Source organism: Pantherophis guttatus, chromosome 6, assembly GCF_059756535.1.
Source record: "Pantherophis guttatus breed Tessera chromosome 6, ASM5975653v1, whole genome shotgun sequence".
Lineage (NCBI taxonomy): Eukaryota > Metazoa > Chordata > Lepidosauria > Squamata > Colubridae > Pantherophis > Pantherophis guttatus.
In genome coordinates, this window is record NC_142068.1 from 80,931,561 (window position 1) to 80,953,516 (window position 21,956).

General features: G+C 39.9%; 1 protein-coding gene across 3 annotated transcripts in view; it reads right to left on the reverse strand.

The window, feature by feature from the left end:
- The window catches only part of MYPN (myopalladin), a 90,309-nt gene that overhangs the window by 30,078 nt on the left and 38,275 nt on the right, over positions 1-21,956 (reverse strand). For all 3 annotated transcript variants that reach the window (XM_034438668.3, XM_034438670.3, XM_034438667.3), the window contains 7 exons: positions 18,157-18,332; positions 16,052-16,103; positions 11,581-11,731; positions 9,356-9,427; positions 8,538-8,679; positions 6,854-6,877; positions 2,439-2,555 (listed from right to left, as the gene is read on the reverse strand). In XM_034438668.3, coding sequence (XP_034294559.2) covers positions 2,439-2,555; positions 6,854-6,877; positions 8,538-8,679; positions 9,356-9,427; positions 11,581-11,731; positions 16,052-16,103; positions 18,157-18,332 — 734 coding nt within the window. The remainder of the gene's footprint in view (positions 1-2,438; positions 2,556-6,853; positions 6,878-8,537; positions 8,680-9,355; positions 9,428-11,580; positions 11,732-16,051; positions 16,104-18,156; positions 18,333-21,956) is intronic.

Here is a 21,956-nt window from a genome sequence, read left to right on the forward strand (position 1 = left end):
GCATACCCATTGATTGATTGCAACTTTTCCTAAATTTAAAGCATTTGTATGCAATTTTCTAAAAGTTTTTTTCTAAAAGTAACTATGGTTTATTTGCATTTTTCACATACATTTTTTTTCCCTCTCCAAATGGAGGAGGCAATTTTTTAATTGGAGAAAACAGTTTAGCAGGTACCTCTAATTGCTGCTGATGGAGAGACTGTTTTGACAGATTGTGGTTGGGGAACATTTTTCCCCTCCACTTGTTTTTTCTCTCTCCAGTGCCATCTGTGACCCAAATATATAAATTAGATCAGAAGATGGATACAAATTGAATAATCAGTGAGAACTGAAATACTCTGACTCCTTAGAAAGTGGCATCGTTGTTGGAAACAATAGACGGAGAGCATCTATAGTTAGTTAATCTCTCTGTAGCTCCCTAATCCTGTTGACGCTATCTGGGAAAAAGAGTGAAACATAAATCAAAGTTGTTTATCCTAATTGACAGAAAAATAGGTGCATCCTTATTCTCTCTCCAAAAGACAAAAAAGACAAAGGAACTCCATGGAAATATGGATAATGACAAATGTTTTAATCAATTGGTTTAGTGTTGACCTATTTTCTTTTGTTTCGTACTGCTGTTTCGTACTGCTGCAATTTCTTCCCTATTTGCACAAACCTCTTTCTGCAAACCAGTTTCCACAGTTCTGGAAAGGTTTACTGAAATCTGAGTTATGATCACCCTTTTCTCAAATGGGAAGGCAGGCAGTGAGAGAGGCCTGTTTCTATATCCCAGAATGTCAGGGATGATTTGATATTGGCAACACATACTAATGACTTAGTAATTTGATTCACACTAAGTCACAGGATGGTGTGTTTGGTGTTGATTTGGTTATTTAAGTTCCAGACTTTTTGATTTATTTTAAAAAATGATTTGGTAGTTTAGCACAGCATGTAAACATGATTTGATAAACAATGACTTAGCGTGAAGGGAGAACTCAAGAGTCAGTTTGTAGTCTTTATTTTTAGACAGAGTCTAAATTGTAAATTTCACCTGGCCTAAAATCTGAACTTTCACTGAAACAAATATTCTTCTCTGTCTGTTTCCTTTATTTTAGCCTACTGCAATCAATTAACTCTTGTTGGACTATAATTGGTAATTTGTAATAAAAGTTCCACTAAATAACTTCTAATCAGAATGAACCAAAATGACAAAAATAAATAATCAGAAAGTCATATCTGGTTGACTAAAGTTCTTTTGAAATCTAAAACTTCCTCCCTCCTTCCCTTCCTTTAAACTACATTTAAAATGATAAAAAATATAATAAAACAATGAAACAAGGATGTTAAATATTTATTTATATTTCAGAAGCTGCCCAAATCAGCGGTGATCCTGGCTACTGCACAAATTTAAAAAGAAACCCATAATACATTTTAAAAATCATAACAGGGGGAACAGACATATATACCTTAAACTAACCCAAAATAGCTGAGCCTAGGATTTAATTTAATTTAATTTAATTTAATATTTAAATTTATATACCGCCCTTCTCCCGAAGGACTCAGGGCGGTGAACAGCCAGAAGTAAAAAACATTGAATACAAAATATAAAAACAATTTAAAAATGAATTAAACAATTTGGTCTGACAGTTAAAATCCCCCATTAAAAATCCAAATTAAAATACACAATTGGAGAGATTATGCCAGTCTGACTTGATGAAATAAAAAGGTTTTGAGGGCCCGACGGAAAGTATGTAAGTCTGGAATCATCCGTATCTCCGGGGGGAGCTCGTTCCAGAGGGCAGGTGCTCCCACAGAGAAAGCTCTCCCCCTGGGGGCCGCCAGTCGGCATTGTTTGGCCGACGGCACCCGGAGGAACCCCTCTCTGTGGGAGCGTACTGGCCGGTGGGAGGCTCTTGGTGGCAGAAGGTGGTCCCGTAAATATCCCGGCCCTAAGCCATGGAGCGTTCTAAAGGTGGTCATCAACACCTTGAATCGCACCCGGAGGACCACCGAGAGCCAGTGCAGCTCACGCAGGAGAGGTGTTACATGGGAGCGCCATGACACTCTTATGCATCCCATATATAAGGATGAGATGCATCCCAACCCAGGATCTGATGGAAAAGCCAGGTGTTCAAGGCCTGTTTAAAGGGTATTGGGGATGGTTGAACATCTGTGGGGATGTTGTTCCAGGGGCCAGATGATATGAGAAAGAAAACCTGCCCATGTTGTTGTTCCTGGGTCCATCAGATAGCATTGCTGAAGAGATGGGTCCTTAAATGACCCCGGGATGTCAGAATGTGTGAAAACAAGGAAAGGTTGTCTCTCGGGTAACTAGGATCTGTGCCATAATAGACTAAGGCTGCTTTTAAAACCATTAAAATAAAACAATGCAACAATAAAAAAACCATAATAAAACTAATGTCTCTCTGATTAAGTTGCTTAAATTAAAGTCTTACCTTTAACAATTAGATGAGCTGAGCTGGAGACGGTCCCATATTTATTGCTCGCCGTGCATGTAAAACTTCCCGAATCTTCTGAAAAGACTTCAGCGATGACCAAAGTGCAGATCTCCTCTGGAAACCATGGTAAGAAAGTTAGCGCTTTTTCATAAAGTATGAAATGACCATATCATAGCATGATCTCATCAAAACATTGCATGATTCTCTAAAATGCATAGAACCCAAAACTGCTAACGTTATTTAGCAACTGAGACAAAAAGATGCAGTTTAGTGCTGGATTAGAAATCAGAAATTGTGAATTCAAGTCCTGTTTTAGGCATGAAATCAGCTGGATGACTTTGGGACAGTCACTCCTGCTCAGTGCAACTCATTCGTGATTATAGAGAAAACAGACAGGAGATTTCTATCTTTCACTGGGATACAGTTTTGAAAAAGATTGACAGACTGGCAGAATTGCCAATTTTTTCCCCTTGAATAACTTCTCTAACTGATTCGAAGATAAACTAGGATTTGAAGTTAAAAAAACACGCGGGATTAAAGACCTGCACAACAAATCTCGCCTCTCTTTCTTAGTATGATACTATGAAAGCTATCGGCTCCGAGGAGCACATACCTAGGTTTTTTATTTATTTAGTATATAGCATCTGCAGATGACATATAGATGTCAAGCAATCACTGAAATACAAATATGTTTAAATAAAGCAATATCTGGGTGACTCTTAAGTATGAACAAAGATTAAGGATTTTCCTTGTTATCATCAAGCAGTGACCACAAGTAGAAATATTTAAAATTATTGTATGAGTTATTTCCCCAAGTGATTATGATTCTGGATATCACCATATCAACAGGGGATATTCTTCATTAACAACTTTTCTCCAGTTCATAGAGAAGCTGTGAGAAACAAAGTAAAATAAAAAAAAAATTCTCCTACCTATGTTGTTCTCCTGTTTATTGGGAGATATTGGCTCCAAACTGAATGTAATTTAGTTGCTAGAATTTTTGTAACCCTATCCCTTTGGTAGATTTGACTAACTTGGTGAGAATTTTGTAGAGAAAAGAACCACTCTAAGTTTTACACATTTGCCAAAGAGGATGACCACTACATTGTGTCTCGCTAAATAGGGGCACTCATGGGGTGAGGCCAAACAATTCAGATGGTGGCCCTGATGATGACGCACATAAAAACGGGAGGAGTTTTATTTGGACCATTGTGGCCATCATCTGGACTTTTTTGACCACACCCTATAGCAGTGATGGCTAACCTTTTTGCCGTTGTGTGCCAAAAGCGGGGGAGCACGGGGGGGTCACATGCATGCGTGCCCATACCCATAACTCAATGCCCCCCCCCACATCCCACCCACGCTCCCCCTGCTTTTGGCACACAACGGCAAAAAGGTTGCTGGTGGGCCCGGTAGGCCCATTTTTTGCCCTTCCCAGGTTCCAGAGGCATTCTTGGAGCCTGGAGAGGGTGAAAACTGCTGCCCCCCACCACCACCCCGAGGCCCTCCAGAGGCCGGAAATGGCCCATTTCACAACTTCCAGTAAGCCCAGAAGGCCCGTTTTTCGCCCTCCCCAGGCTCCAGAGGCTTTCTTGGTGCCTGGAGAGGGTGAAAACGGCCTCCCCCACCCCTCCGGAGGCCCTCCAGAGGCCAGAAACAGCCCATTTCCTGACTTCCGGTGGGCCCAGAAGGCCAAAAATCAGCTGGCTGGCACGCGCACACACGCTGGAGTTGAGTTAGGGCAATGCTTGTGTGGCCACAGATATGGCTCCGCATGCCACCTATGGCACCCGCGCCATAGGTTCGCCATAATGGCCCTATAGACTCCACCACCACCACTAAGGGTTTTGAGTTCCACAAGAACCAAATCTGCTCAACTGCTCAGAGAAAGGGCAACCCATGCACTTTAGAAGGAAAGGGAAATTGTAACCCTAAGGATGAGTCCCCTCAACATTCTGGCAAGTGGGCAGACCATCAGCTTGTGAGGAACTGGCTGTTCATGCCAGGCCACAAAAAGCTCTCTCATGAAAGGTACAGACAAATATGTTTTTGTTCCTCCAAAGCCATTTATAGGACACACTTAGTGTGCCTTAATCACAGTGTCGCTACTCCACAGTCCCTGGATGAGGTTCTTGTGCCCTTTCATCCATCACTGACTCAGATCCACTGTTTTGGTCCTGAAGTCACTGAAAAAATAGTCGCAGTCAGGGTTCCCCTTTGGAGCGAGAATGCCTGACGTGGCCTTCTCCAGTTTCGGAGCTGGGATGCCTGAAGCGATTCTCTCATATTTCACGAGTGAGAGCAATGTGGAGCACTGAGGGTTAAGAGAAAAAAAAATTGGCACAGGTTGAGGTGTGACAATACACTTCCACTGGCAAGTTGGATAAATATAGTACAATCCAACATCATCTGGTGTACATTTGACTTCCAAGAAAGTAAGGGACATGATAAGGTCTGTTTCATTCACATCAAGGCTGGAAAAGAGCAGAAGTCCCAGTTTTGAAATAAGGACCATCTAGTAAAGATGGAGAATGGAAGCATAATTCCATCCCTTGAATATCTTCAGGGTCAGTGTTAGTCATTTTTCCAAGCTTTCAGTGCTAATGATATTCCGACCTAACAGAGAATAGGCTCCTTTTAATTAAGTGGGCCTCATTAGCAAATGAAAGCATAATGCTGTATTCTTGACTTAGAATTTTATTTAGAGTGACCTGGAAATGAGTCCTATTAAAATCAGTGGGACTTTTTCAGAGTAGGTATGTAGATGATTCTGTTGTTATTTGTGGCACTTCTTGCTTTTTTCACAGTGTGTACATGTGTGTCTATGTGTGTGTGTGTGTGTGTGTGAACATATTCTCCAAACCAGGACCAGAACAAATGAATGGAAACTTATCAAAAGGAGATCTAACCTAGAATTAAGGAGACGTTTTCTGACGGTGAGAACAATTAACCAGTGGAATGACTTGCATCCTGAAGTTGCGAGTGTCAACGTGCAAAGCTTTCAAGTTGCCTTGAGCAGGAGGGAGGGAGAACTGAAGTGAATTCCATACGTTCTTTCTGACCGCAATCAGAAGGAGGGTGTTAGGTTTCACAGCCAGCCAAAGTGGTTAATTGGAGAATGTGATTTATGACATGGCCAGAGAGGAGGGGAGAGACAGGGTCATAGGGGAACGTAAATCTACGCAGGATCAGTCCTGACTGCATCCCGGTATTGCCAGAATGGTGCTCCTAATAAATGACTATATTTCCTTTGAAGTTTGGATCATGGCTCATGAATTAATTAGGGCATCTTTCGGAAACTTGACAGACAGTCAGGACTGATCCTATGTAGATTTACGTTCCCCTATGACCCTGTCTCTCCCTTCCTCTCTGGCTATGTCATAAATCACATTCTCCAATTAACCACTCTGGCTGGCTGTGAAACCTAACACCCTCCTTCTGATTGCGGTCAGAAAGAATGTATGGAATTCACTTCAGTTCTCCCTCCCTCCTGCTCATGGCAACTTGAAAGCTTTGCAAGTTGACAGCGAGTGCTTCATCACTGGAGGTTTTTAAGAAGTGATTGGACAACCATTTTTCTGGAATGATATAGGGCCGTGATGGCGAACCTATGGCATGCAGGCCACAGGTAGCACGCGGAGCCATCTCTGCAGGCACGTGAGCCGATGTCCAGGTTAGCTCTACCGCGCATGCCCATGCGCCTCCCGCTGGCCAGCTGATTTTCAGGTGATCAAGGTGATATAGGATCTCCTGCTTGGGCAGGAGGCTTATTTATTTATCACCCATCTTAACCCATTTATTGGCCACCCATCTTACCACAGGGTAACTCTGGGCAGAATAGACTCAGGGTAACTGTGGATTGGACTAGAAGACCTCCAAGTTCCCTTCCAACCTTGTTATTCTCTATTTTGTATTCAGATGAAGTTGAATGGAATATTTCACAATTCATAACACTTACTTGTTGTAGTAAAGAATTTTAAGTCAGAGAAAAGAGCTGTGGCCTTGTCTCCTATATCTAATGGCAAACTTAAGAAGCAGACTTCTTCCAGATTTCAATATACTTATAAATAATTTAGTCTCATGTTATGGAAGATGCTCATGTCCATGGATATCTGCAGGTATCGTCAAAGCAATCAAGGTGACCACTGCAACTGTGTGGCTGAAGTCCTGTCCCTTTTTATATGTTTGGAACAGAATCACACAGCTTTTCTAATATAGCCTCCTTGAACAATGTAATCTCTTTGCTTTATGTGTATGGGACATATTGACTAGGATAGCTCAGTGTGTGTGAAGCAGGAACTACAATAATACATTTAAAAAAAAAACATTGCTTGCTTATTTTTAATCACAGCAACACTTCTGTAAGAGTGAAGTAATTTAGTAAGCAGGTGCACTGGGATAAATATACTTACCTGGCTCAGCCATGGAGCGAGGTTCTAATAAAAAAGAAATACAACATTACTTAATTCTGTATTTATTTTAACACACATCGTGTTCTTTCAAAGTTTTTCACGAAAAATTATATTTTTTTGGAGTAATTTGTATCGCTGAAGCTTCTTTAAATCCAGATAGATGGATAGAATAGAGTAGAGTAGAGTAGAGTAGAGTAGAGTAGAGTAGAGTAGAGTAGAGTAGAGTAGAGTAGAATAGAATAGAATAGAATAGAATAGAATAAACAGAATTCTTTATTGGCCAAGTGTGACTGGACACACAAGGAATTTGTATTCTATTCTATTCTATTCTATTCTATTCTATTCTATTCTATTCTATTCTATTCTATTCTATTCTATTCTAGTCTAGTCTAGTCTAGTCTAGTCTAGTCTAGTCTAGTCTATTCCTCCTCACTCTGTCCAAAGACCTCGCTCACAAGTCACAACCTAGATTCCAAGCCATCCACCCCATAAGAATGCTTTGGTCTTTGAAGAAGTTGGTTATTACTAATAACATTGGCTTGTATGAATTTGTAGTGGTCTAGGATTATGCCTTGTTGTATACTGTAGTGTGGTATTCTCCACAACAAGGCACTATATTCTACAATACGCTGCTGTTAATTGCTGATCGTTAATTATGAGCTCCTGTTTCACTATCTTTACTATGATATGCCAAAATATACATACGTTAGTTATAGCCACAATATTTTAATTTCATTTTTTTTTCTCTATTGGTGAAACCCAAATCTGAACTTGCTTCAAGATTTAGGGGCAGAGTTTAAATGTTTTATCCTAGGTGGGCAAAAGGGTAACAATCCAGAAAATTGCCAATTCACCAAAAAGTTATTTGCTCCTTCTGTACAGAATATTGTCCATGAAAGTCTATGCTGGACTGGGTATAGCTTTGGAAAAGTGAACTAAGCTTCAAAAACTAAATTCTCTCAGTTGTATCAGTTTCTGTATACAATCCAAGCAATTGTATTGTTCATATGGTACAATCAGATATGAAGGTTTGAGGCTTCTTCAAATCATTTTTCTCCCTGCTTTATCACTTTGTTCTGTAACATGGAGTCAATATTAACATGAGTGTGTCTGATGTGCTTTGAGAACAATAGCAGTCCCAATTATTACTATTATTTCTATAGTGCATGAGATAATGGTACTTTAAAAATGCTGTTTTCACAGAATTTATTTACAAACATTTGCTTGTCAGTCACATGCAACAAAAAAAAACCTCTTTAATGCTACAGTACAGGTAGTCCTTGACTTACAACTGTTCATTTAGCAACTGTTCAAAGTTACAACAGCACTGAAAAAAGTGACATGACCATTTTTCACAGTTATGACCTTTCCAGCATCCCCATGATCATGTGATTAAAATTCAGATGCTTGGCAACCGTTTCATATTTATGACCGTTGCTGTGTCCCAAGGTCATGTGATCACTTTTTGTTGCAAAGTCAATGGGGAAGCCAGATTCACTTAATGACCATGTTACTAGTTTAACAACTGAAATGTTTCACTTAACAACTGAGGCCAGAAAGATTGTAAAATGGGGCAAGATTCACTTAACAAATGTCTCACTTAACAACAGAAATTTTGGGCTCAATTGTGAGGACTTGAGGACCTGTAGGACTACCTGTAGTCCATAAAAACTAAAAAACGTACTTTTCTGTAATATTCTAAAGTCTGGAGAATCTTCTATCAATGTGCCTTCTCTGTACCACTCCACTTTTGGAGAAGGAGCTCCTTTTACCCGACATTCAAACACGACCAGCTGACCCTCAGAGGCGGATATATTTTGTAGCATCTAAAACAAAAACAGACATTATGGTATTTTAAGATTTTTAAGATTATTACACAGGTGTGAATAAAGGGAAGTCAGCTTTGGGTGAACTTGGTTCTGGTCACTGAATGGATACATCTATGCAATTTTCTTGTCATGATTTGCCATTGGTTTTGGCAGGAATAGGGACCCATTGCTCACTTTCCTACTTTAATTTACAGCCCAAGATTTCAAACATAGTCCCACCCAAGTACTGACCAGAGGAATCCCTGCCTATCTTTCTATAGTAACCCAGATTGGCAGTGTGTTACTTACCTGTTAAAGCTGTCAATGGAAAGTAGCAGGACAGAAGTTTTAAAGTACAATATATGCTACAACATCTTTTCCTAATCTGGTGCTTTCTAATTGAATTGGAATCTACTATCAATTTTATCTTCACTAATGTTGCTATTAAAAGATTGGAGATTGTCATCTGGAAAACTTCCTTAATTTGTACAGCAAAAGTATCTAATATTTTCAGATAGGTGTGCTTAAAATGTACTGATGTAAAAGAAGCAATTTTAGGACACTCATGCTGATGTTGTAATCGCTGAACTTTGAAAGGTATTTTAGGATTGGATAATGATTGCCTGAGGATTGGATTCATCACATCTACAGTACTTGTTTCCCATTATGAGAAGAGCTCATTCAAGCAAATCACCTTGGTGAACACAGGAGCTGCTATTAGGGGTCTTCCGTCCAGTCCTTGTAAATAATTAGTAGGGCTCTGATTCTAGTAGTGAAACAAAGAAACAAATGTTAAGGCATATAATATAGGTGCAACATTTTTGCTTCTTCAAAAGCTGATGAATGGAGAGAACTATAGGAAAAAAATATTTTTAAAACTGTGTAGACTTTGAAAGAGAACATCTGTAAGCATGAGATTAAAATTTAGCAGATATAGACCCTAACCCATTATAATGTGCAAACATGTTAGAAGGAAACATGAATTTGTTTGTTCATTTGTTTGTTTGCTGCTTTTATTATTTTTACAAATAACTCAAGGCAATGAACAGATCCAACACACATTCCTCTTCCTATTTTCCCCACAACAACCTCATGAGGTAGGTTGGGCTAAGAGAGAGTGATTAGCCAAAGTCACCCAGCTAGCTTTCATGGCTAAGGAGGGACTTGAACTCATAGCCTCCTGTTTCTATTTTGGTGCCTTAACCAAACTGGCTCTCCTTAGATAAACATTGACAACATCTGGCTCAAACCCTTGGCCACCCATTGCCCCACAATTTAACATGGAACCTTTAAAAAAGCTGAAGTGTGAACCATTTATTATTCACAAAAATATTTGTTTTATATTGTTATTTCCATCCCATTCTTTCTTTATTAAAACAATCCTAATCTGGAACACTGTTCCCTAAAATAGTTTTAAAATACTGTTACTGCTATTATTATTTTTTAAAATAAGTTTTCAAATGTAAACCATTTCAAGAATTCTAAAATATGGGCAGTGAAGAGAGAGAACTAAATTGTCAAAGCAGCACTAATACATGAAAAGACTCCTTGTCATCATTGCACGGTGCTCAATGTCCATGACTCAAGTTATTTACAATATACTAAAATAAGTGAAGACATTCACAGAATAAAGAAACATTAAAACCCAAAGCAATAACAGAACTCATAGCAGCTTTTAATTAAAAAAAAACATGTTCATTCTCCAAAGATCCTTTAGAACAGGAGTGTCAAACTCAATTTCATTGAGGGATGCATTAGGGTTGTGTTTGACCTCAGGGGGGGGGGAGGCAGGGTCGGTGGGTGGGCGTGGCCAGGGTGGGCATGGCCAGCTTGACGTCATTTGTGTTGGGGGCATCTGTGGTGGCCTGGGCAGGGCTCGGGTGATCCATGGTCTCCAGAGGAAGAATTTCTCAATGCTTCTTTGCCTTGTGATCAAATGCCACTTTTGCTAGTAGTTTGTTTTGCTAGCCCTCTGCCAGCAAAACGGAGCTCAGGAGGGGAATGGATGCCCCCACCGGGCTCCATTTTTGGCCATGATGGCCTCCTGCAGTCCTCTGCCAGTGAAAACAGAGCACATGCCCCCCCGAGCTCCATTTTCTCTGGTAGAGGCACTGTGGGCCAATCCTTTGCTGTTTCCAGGGTGGCCCCTCAGGCCAGATCTAAGCATCCTGCGGGCCGGATCCAGCCCTAGGACCTAGAGTTTGACACCCCTGGTTTAGAAAATCTTGGTCATTAAAAGCTCCCAGAAGGATGTCAGTGAAATATACTGGACCATACAGCAAAGACTCAATTGGAGAAGAGACAGAATGCTACTTCATAACTGGAACAATTAAGGGCGACATAAAGCTGCATCAGCTGTGAGTTCGTAGTTTTTTAGTAAGATAAAAATGCAAAGGGTCTAGAATTGCTTCTCTAACCCTTCTGAATAAAGTAGAATTATATTTGTAATAACCAGCTTTCTTTTCATAATAAATTATATTCTTATTTCCCCAAATAATTTATTTTGGTCTGGTTACTTTATTTTGATTTACATTCTCCCATTTTTCATACCAGGATGAAAATAAAATTGCGTTACTGCTTCAACTGAAAACCAAAGATTAAGGATAAAATGCAAATTAATCCCAGTCTATAGAACAGCTGCTTCTGTAACATGGTGTCTTTTATGTATGTTAACCTACAATTGGTTTCCTCCATGGGATACTCCCCAAGTACCAGTGACTGCCCATCCCAGAATTCTTGGTCAAAACCATCAATGGAATGTGCTGGTTTGGAATTCTGAATCTTGCAATCCATTCTCAAATGACTGAATGTCATTCAGAAAATAGCACCTTGGAGCAGACTGGATGACAGCACCACAACTATACAAAGCTAGCAGCAATTTGTCCCCTTGGAGGAAGCATCATAATAATTTTTTTTTACCTCATACACAGGAACTGAGACAGGATGTTTCATCAAAGGTTGTGGTTGAATGGCTTCTTGATGGGTTGCAGAAGAATTAGCAAGAAGAGGAGCAGGAGGAAGGGGAGCAGGAGGAGGTGCAGCGGGTGAGGTCTTAGTCTGGTTTTGGTACCTGGGAAAAATTTTAAAAAGGCTAATTGACAAAAAAAGAAAACAACAATGAATTTGTGAAGGCCGAAACTACCTTTATCCATTGATTTTGAGTGATTTAAAAAACTACCTTGATTGATTGGGAAGTTCTGTCATACAAACTTTAAAGCTTCTCAAAGCATCCTTGTCCCAAAGTGTGTCTCCTCCCTTTTGTCTTTACTAAATATTCTAAGGACGTTCTGTGGTTTAATTCCTTGCTCTGTGTGGGAAACAGGAATGGTGAACAATTTTTCCTCTAGTTCAGAGGTAAAAAATGGGATATTCCATCTGCTCCTGAGGGAGTTAAATGTAAAGATGCCCTTGAACTGGATTCAGCTCCAGTCATGACATTCAGGTCTCCTCAGAAGCATTATGGCAATGGTTTGCTGTTGCTGTTTCCTGGGATTTTTTCCTCAACTTCCCAGTCCGGCCCAGGGATTTTAAGGAACTCCCCTCAATGTACTAATCTAAACACTAGAACGTCAATAATTTTAGAAAGACCAAAGATTTTGAGTGTTGCTTCAAATGCTCAGAAATTACTAGCAGGTGCTAGTGCTAGGCCTCCTAGTGGTCCACAAACTAATAAAAGTCCTCCATATTTTCCATTATTGTTAATCTGCATGAGTGGTTCTTTGCAATGATCAGAATATATGTGAATATAGAGATGGCTAAAGGGACGTGGTGGCTCAGTGGTTAAGACACTGAGCTTGTCGATCGAAAGGTCGGGAGTTCAGTGGTTTGAATCCCTAGTGCCGCTTAACGGGGTGAGCTCCCGTGACTTGTCCCAGCTTCTGCCGACCTAGGAGTTCGAAAGCACGTAAAAAATGCAAGTAGAAAAATAGGGACCACCTTTGGTGGGAAGATAACAGCGTTCCATGCGCCTTTGGTGTTTAATAATGTTGGCCACATGACCATGGAGGCATCTTCAGACAGCGCTGGCTGTTTGGCTTTGAAACGGAGATGAGCACCACCCCTTAGAGTCGGGAACGATTAGCACATATGTGCGAGGGGAACCTTTACCTTTACCTTTAGAGATGGCTATGTTCAGGTATTGAGAATTAAAAAGGAGACCCATTAAAAGAGGGAGCTCAAGAGATGAGAATGGATCTTCACTGGCTAAGTCATTCTTACAGTCTGGAAATAGGAATGGGGAAATATCACATAGCAGTGACTGAACAGACAGCTGCAGAGATCAGATTTTCTCATTGGCAAGACTTGTCACATTTTTGGCAAACATAATACTCGTTTTCGTTATATGAAGAATATTGAAGTTTATCTAGTGACAGGTGGATCTTTAGCAGCAAGAAAGGGAAACTCTAGTTAATTGAGACCTAATCCTTTCTAATCCTATCCTTTTGAGAACAAAAGTTTGAGAACAAAAGTTCTCAAAAGTAGTCTATTAACATTCCCTTTAGTGGAAAGCAAGAGACCTCAGTTTCTTCTTGTGACTTCAGTGAAGTTTGAGAAAGACACATTTCTACTTGGCCGGCCTTTTGAAGGCTTGTATCTTATGAATTTGCTGGAATGAAAAAAAAAAAAAAACTGTTTCAAATGTTGGACAGAAGGGCCAGGAAAACCTCGTCTCCATAAACCTGAAAATAATAATGTAATGATTGCTTATATTTTCAAGTTACCGCAATTGGAGAAGTCATAATTGGAGTCTATTCAAGACAAATATCAATTACATACCAATCTGAACTGAATTTCCTGTGAAATTATAGTTTGCAGTTTGTATAAATAACAAAATAACAAAGTTTGAAGGGACCTTGGAGGTCTTCTAGTCCAACCCTCTGGTTGCCCAATCTCTTCTTAAAAACCTCCAGTATTGGAGCACCTGCAAGTCATTCCACTGATTAATTGTTCTCATTGTCAGGAAATTTCTCCTTAGTTCTAGGTTGCTTCTCTCCTTGATTAGTTTCCATCCATTGCTTCTTCTCCTGCCTTTAGGTGCTTTGGAGAATAGATTGACCCCCCTCTTCTTTGTGGCATCCTAAAGCGTTTGTGACTTTAAAAATTGGAATACTGCTATCATATCACCCCAGTCGTTCACTTCGTTAGACTAGACCCGTGATGGCGAACCTATGGCACGCGTGCCACAGGTGGCACATGGAGCCTTATCTGTGGGCACACAAGCGTTGCCCTAGCTGAGCTCCAACACGCATACGTGCGCCGGCCACCTGATTTTCAGCCCTTTCGGGCCCACTGAATGTCAGGAAACGGGCTATTTCCAGCCTCCGGAGGACCTCCCAGTGGGGTCGGGAAGGCAGTTTTTGCCCTCCCCAGGCTCCTAGAAAGCCTCTGGGCCCACTGTTCCATCACTTGCCAAAAGCTGAGGGAGCGGAGGGGTCACGCGCGCATGTGCGGGGTGCATTGAATTATGGGTGTGGGCACGCCCGCCCACCAAACCCCCCGCGCTCCCCCCATTTTTGGCACGCGACAGCAAAAAGGTTAGCCGTCACTGGACTAGACTTACTCAATTCCTGCAACCATTCTTTGTATGTTTATCCTCACTTCCCTAACCATCTTTGTTGCTCTTCTCTGCACTCTTTCTAGAGTCTCTATATCGTGGCAACGAAAACTGGATGCAATATTCCAAGTGTGGTCTTACCAAGGCACTATAAAATGGTATTAACATTTCACATGATCTTGACTCTATCACTCTATTAATGTAGCCTAGGATTGCATTGGCCTTTTTGGCAGCTGCAGCACATTGCTGGCTCATATTTAAGTGGTTGTCCACTAGAACTCCAAGATTCTCTTGCAGTTACTACTGTTGAGGCAGGTACCACCTATGCTATACCTGTGCATTTGGTTTTTCTTGGCTACATGTAGCCAAGAAAAACCAAATGCACAGGTATAGCATAGGTGGTACCTGCCTCAACAGTAGTAACTGCAAGAGAATCTTGGAGTTCTAGTGGACAACCACTTAAATATGAGCCAGCAATGTGCTGCAGCTGCCAAAAAGGCCAATGCAATCCTAGGCTACATTAATAGAGTGATAGAGTCAAGATCATGTGAAATGTTAATACCATTTTATAGTGCCTTGGTAAGACCACACTTGGAATATTGCATCCAGTTTTCGTTGCCACGATATTTTGTTAGACAGGGCTCAATGTTCAAGTCTGTCAAGATCCTTCTGTATCTTGAGTATCTTCTAGAGCCATGATGGCGAACCTATGGCACGGATGCCAGAGGTGGCACGCAGCACCCTCTCTGTGGACATGCCAGCCGCCCCTCCCAGTTCAGCTCCATCACGCATGCGCGCAAGCCTCCCGCCAGCCAGGTGGTCTTCGGGTCTCTGCTGCGCAAGTGCAGGGGGCAGGTCGTGTGCGTGGGGTGGGTCGTGTGCGTGGGGGACATGTACACATGGGGGTGGGGCATGTGGGGGGCCGTGTGCATACGCAGAGGGTGGGGTGTGTGTGGGTAGTGTGCACATGCATGGGGGTGGAGCGCATGCACAGGGCCACACACACATTGCATTTGGGGGGTTCGGGCATGCACACGTGCATGCGCTTTGGGCACTCGGTCTGGAAAAGGTTAGCCATCACTGTTCTAGAGTATTGGCTATTCCTGCCAGCTTGGTATCATCTGCAAATTTGATGAGTTCCCCTTCTATCTCCTTCTCTAAATCATTGATAAAGATATTGAAGTATACTGGGCCTAAGACAGAGCCTTGGGTACAGAATTTTCTGTTAATCATCATCATCATCATCAACAGCAGCAGCATCTATTAAACTTGTATACCATCTACCTCTGAACAACTCTATAGCCTTAGTTTTCCAAGTTAGTTTCAAAGGGAGGTGAGGGAGATGGGAATTGTTACTATACAGGCTTTGATTTTGTTGTTTCACTGGTGATGACATCTAGTCAACTTTTATCTATTTGGAAGCTAAGCAGTAAATTACAGGGCTTCTGATTAGGTGGGAAAGTTAAAAAGAGATCTCAGAAGAAGACAATGGCTAATCTCTTTGGTATTGTTTTCTGTAATACCTACATAAAAACATATATTAAGTCATCAGAGAGATTTCCAAAGAACCTGCTGCATCATTTTCCAAATAAAATTGATCCACTAGTTGCTTTTTGCCTGATCAATAACACATACCGATTCATGTAACTAGCATTTTGAAACAGATGACATAGATTGGGAAAATGAGATGGGAGAGAAGTTTATTCCCACTCTTCTGATTCAATTCCCGGTCACCCCAATTCCCTGCAATTGTTTTTAAAAGAAATGTAACAAGTTGGGAAATCTAATCCAAGAATAGAAGTGTCCACGAGTGACCCAAATTCACACCATACTTACCGATCCATTTCTTCTTTGCTGTTGTCACTTTCAGATTCTGAAGACGAGGCCCCTGTGGGAAAGCAAAGATTACTTCCATGGGGCACCATATTTATTAATTTACTTATCTGAGTGCAATGTAGACTGCCTGTTTGATGTTTGTTGTTGATATCACAATGATTTAGTGCAACAAATTTGATTTATGGGACTGGATCCTAATATCTTTGGAATCTTTCCTTAGCAATTATGTCCCTATAAGAATTGTGTCCCCTTTGGGAGACAGATTTCTTATAAGGATATACAAAGCCCTGTGATGCTGGTTTTGCTATAGTATTTTTGGATGGATGACAATTGGCACCCTTATTCTTTTCATTCCACTGAAAAATATAACTACTTTTTTCAGTCACTGCTGGGAAAATCTACCGGGAAACTGGAGTAAAACTAAGCATCAGTTGTAATAGAAAATTTCACTCCTCGGTGTAGTTGTTAAGTAGAAGCCACATAACATCATGTTCATCGTGTTGTCATCATACAACTGCACCGATTATGTTGCAACTTACATAAATTATATAATTTTATGAATATATCATAATGCAAAGACATCACATCTTCCCTGATATTCAGACTCCTAAGAGTAATATTTTAAAACTATTTGGGAACAGATTCGGATATGAAGTTTGTTGCTTAAAACAGAGCGTAAAAAAGATCAGGCAATATCCTCAAAACTGGATATTCCATGATTAATTAGGTAAATTAGGTAATAGGTATATGCTTTACAGATAAATATGTATGTTTGTGTGTGTGTATACACACACACCTATAGAATATTTATGTTTGCTTCTGGCATGAATGAAAAGCACAATTCCATAAAGAGATTGTTGTATCACACAAGTAATGGCTACTAGTTTTAATTTCTTCCAAATTCCACCCAAAACACTGCAAAGAACTCTGCAAAGCTGGCTGACAGTATGTATATATACATATGCATATAGTCCCCAGATACTGAAACATGTTACTTCATTCAAATTCTGCCCATTAATAAGCCAAGTCTGAATTCTGGTTCTTTTTTGTTGTTGTTGCAAAATTCATAATATTAGTCTTATTACAGCCCCTGACAGAAAGATCTTAAGGATCGAAGGACCAGTTTCAGATCTGTTGAGGTCTGTAATACCTACGTACCTTTCGCCGTGCCCTTAAGACTCTACTGTTTCAACAGGCTGGGCTGGATTTTAATGGGTGTTTTAGTTTTTAATATAGGGCCAAATCATTTAATCTGTTTTAAATTGTTTTTTAAATTTTATAGATATACATGTTTTAGTATGGTTGTACACCGCCCTGAGTCCCTCGGGAGAAGGGCGGTATAAAAATGTAAATAATAAATAAAAATAAAAATAAAAATACAGTTGTTGCTTTATTTGTATACTGAGATATGGCCATTGGCAGTTGGAGAGACAGTAGGAAGACATTTTGATTTCTTCAAGAGCAGATGACTATTATCATTATCCTTTAAAATTAGTGGTTTCATGCGCATTATAAATAAGAGTAAGCATTACTTTTTAAATCTTGGAAAACCTGTTTTCATATCTCAGGACTTCATTTGAATTAAGAAAGCAGCAAAAATATATATAACACAAGTTCTATACCAGTGATGGCTAACCTTTTTGCCATTGCGTGCCAAAAACAGGGATCATGCGGCGGGGTCACGCACGTGTGTGCCCATACCCATAATTCAATGTGCCCCACCCCCCACGCATGCGTGTGTGACACTCCCCCACGCTACCCCCACTTTTGGCACATGATGGCCCGGTGGGCCTGGTAGGCCCATTTTTTTGCCCTCCCCAGGCTCCAGAGGCTTTCTTGGAGCCTGGGGAGGGCAAAAACGGCCTTCCCTCCCCCCCGGAGACCCTCCGGAGGCTGGAAACAGCCCATTTCCCAACTTCATGTGGGCCAGGAAGGCCCGAAAATTAGCTGGCCGGCGTGTGTATGCGCACTGGAGCTGAGTAGGGCAATTCTCACGTGCCCACAGATATGGCTCCGCGTGCCACCTGTGGCACCCGTGCCATAGGTTCGCCATCATGGTTCTATACGCTGCTTTCCCTAGTTCAGTTTCAAGCTTCTACTATTACCTTCTACATAAATCTCTGCAGATGTTGAGTCTGTCCCATAGATGTTGGATGCAAAGCAGGAGTAGCGCCCAGTGTCTTCCTCAAAAGCTTCAACAATAATTAGTGAATGCAGCTCTCCAGATTGGATGATCTGAATATATGGTGAATTTTCAAGCTCTTTCCCTTCACAATACCACCTGCAAAACAAGGCAATCATTTGTCACCCCTTGACAGATGAATGGGAAGACATATGACAACAATAACAACAATTTACTAATCATCCTAAGCAGACTTTCCACTTAAATGAAACTAAAACAAAAGGGTAAATAACCTGTTGATTTAGCTGTAGTTAAAAACTGAGCTGCACTATGTTCCAAATTACAGACGTATTTGTTGAACAATGCAAGGTGGAACCAGGGTCTACTAGTAGTTAGTTTGTTGGAACTAGTGATTCAAGTTTACAGATGCAAAAATGGCATGAAATTCAAGAGAATAATCATACTGTAGATCCATTACTATTTCTCAGAAACAGTTCTAGTATTAGCGGATCGAGTGGGAAACATTTATGTAGCCTTCCAAGAAAGATGGATTCAAACTTTATCCTTAAGGAGCCTTGGTGGCACAGCAGACTAAAGTGCTATTAAGTAGCACCAGCTGCCTGCAATTACTGCAAGTTCAAATCTCACCAGGCTCAAGGTTGACTCAGCCTTCCATCCTTTCGAGGTAGGTAAAATGAGGACCCGGATTGTGGGGGCAATAAGCTGACTTTGTATAAAAAAGAACACCACTTAGGGGGAGGGGGCAAAAGCCCTACTAAGCAGATATATACAAACGTATGAAGGCTATTGCTTAATGCACTGTAAGCCACCCTGAGTCTCCGGAGAAGGGCGGCATATAAATCGAACCAATAAATAAATAAATAAACAAACAAACAAATATATATATATATATACATTGAGCATATATACCCATAGAATATGTATATATATGGTCACATACATATTCTATGGCTGTATTTTGCACGTGTTCATTATGATTACCTACATGTAAAATATATTAGAGTAATTCAACTATATTTCACATGCTGGAATAGCATGTAACACTGAGATCTATGTAGAATATAAGTATTTCAGCATTGTTTACTGAATTTTTCTGTTTATGAAAACTATGGTCAAAATAATATAACATCTGAGATACCTTCTGCATGAAATCTGGTTGAATGATTCATCCATGCAGTTTTTAAAAACTCTACACTGAAGTTTAAAAACTGGGGGAAACGTTTTTTCCAATTTGACACTGATTTTGATTCCCCTGCTGCACATTTAGATGAAACTAAATTATTAGGTTTTTTTTTTTAGTTTAATTGTGCATTGATCCATTAACTGTCCACTTCAAGATAAAACAACCAATAAATGCTAAAAGCAGATGATATAATGTGCAATCATTATTTCCAATTGCCTTAAACTGAGATTTATTTGCATGTTTAGGAAGTTGAACAAATAGTGGTATACCTGTTCCATCACTGCCTCTATGGGAGTGGAAATATTTGAATCCAGTATCTATTAAATCTAAATGGTCATACATGTGGGGGTCAAGAATGGCTTTACCCTCAGGTGTGAAAACATACAAAAACATATTTGCTTTTAGATGATGGTGATCTGTGAATCTCACTTTTATGGCATGTTAATCATGGTTTTTAGCTTAATGATTTTTATGAACGACACCAAAAGGTTATGATCTAATGCAATGAATGAATTTAGGCATTTAATATACCCTTAGGAGATTAAAAGCACTTCTAAATAAAACAAAGAAACATAAACCCCTGATTTCTGGGGAATTTACCTAAGCTTTATGAGAGGATGTGATCTTTTGCTCTTAGGGGTTTTTTTTCTTTTCTTTTGCTTATGGTGCTCATGTCTTGTTGATATACTATTGTTTATTGCTCTGAATAATTTAGAAATTCCCTCCCTTCCCCCCTAAGAAGGCTCCAAACCAGAAAGTAAGCTCAGAGAAGTTAATAACTTAATATTAATATTAATATTAATAACTTAATACTTAATATTAAAGTTAATAATATCAATAACTTATTATTGAAGTTAATAATAAAAAAGAGCCTTGGTAGTACAGTGGTCTAAAGCACCCTGTTATTAAGACCAGCTGCCTGCAATTACTGCAGGTTCGAATCTCGCCAGGCTCAAGGTTGACTCAGCCTTCCATCCTTTCTAAGGTAGGTAAATTGAGGACTCAGATTGTGGGGGCAATAAGCTGATTTTGTATAAATATACCAAAGGATGAAGGCTATTGCTTAGCACATTGTAAGCCGCCCTGAGTCTCCGGAGAAGGGCGGCATATAAATCAAATTAAAAAAAAAAAAAAACTCTTGGACCATATGCAAACATTACAATATCATCTAGATACTTTTAACTACAATTCCTATTGCTATCAGCCATTTTAGCTAATCGAGAGAAGTGCAGCCTGGAACATAAGAAAGGCTCTAAGTTCCTACTTTAAGGTTAAAGCAATGGTGGATGATTTAACAACAGTTATTCAACTTCAGTGGAACTTTTGAGTTTAGAAGCAGTACTGTATGACAGAAAATACAAGTTGTTGAAAATGCAATAAAGGTACTTTTCACTCCCTGCGCTGTTTGTGGGCATATTGGAAGTATCTGGTTAATCCCTTTTGGAACCAAGATACTTTATAAGAGGAGTACTTGAACAGGTAAGACAATTTCTATATTCTTTTGTGCTTTCTGGACTGTGCAACAATTTCTATTGTAAGTGAACTGGAGAATGCTAGTAGCTCCATGTAAAATTAAGGGGAAATTCACATGGCTCCCCATTTTCAAGCTTTTATTCATGGATAATGAAACAAGGGAAAACTGTATTCACTTGGATGCACTCATGCAAGGAAATCTCAAGCATCTATTCAAGAATGCATAACATACAGCCGTTTTCAAATACCTAGCTGATAAAACAAATACCCATATATTGCCTACTTTTTAAGCATTAGTTGATTTCCCTCTTTATCCCCTCTGTTCAACTTAGATATTGTCTTAAGATAATTTCAGATAAAATAAATTTAATAAAGTTAAAGACAGTAGCAATTTTACTTCCCTCTCTATAATATAGATAGATAAATGCTGTAGGACAGCTGTATGCATATTTGAGAATAAATCCATAAACTATAGATTTTAATGAGCAAAATGGAACATTTTTATATTAGAATAGATTTCAGTCTATAACCCTGCACAACAAAATCTATTTATCCAACTACTTAATATATTTAAAAATAAATCTTACAGTTTGGCAGAGTAGCATAGGATATGTTGTTAGGGTTAGGAGAGACCGGTAAAAATACTCTTTTAAGCTTTCCCATCTTCATCCATTTAGAAATGAATTGTCCTTCCTTCCTTCCTTCCTTCCTTCCTTCCTTCCTTCCCTCCTCCCTCCCTCCCTCCCTCTGGCATACTGATCGGAGGAGAGAATTATTTGTTTAAATAAATTAATGGACATGGTCTTGTTCCCTTCCTTCTTTCTGTTCTCTCTCCCACCTCATTTCTTCTTCTGTTATTAGCTGGCAACCATGGAGCCATGCTTTGAAAAAAAAACCCCACAGATTGGAAAGGTCTTCAAGGGGAGTAAAAAAATCAAGAGGGTATCCCAAATCCATTGGAAATGGGTAGCTTACAAATTCAAACAAAGAAAGAAAACTCCATGATCAAAGCGCGGCAACTGTAACAACACAAAAAGATGTAGAGTTTTGATCATAAAATCACAGCAACCATTTTGGTATGTATCTCTCTACTGTGGCATGAAGCT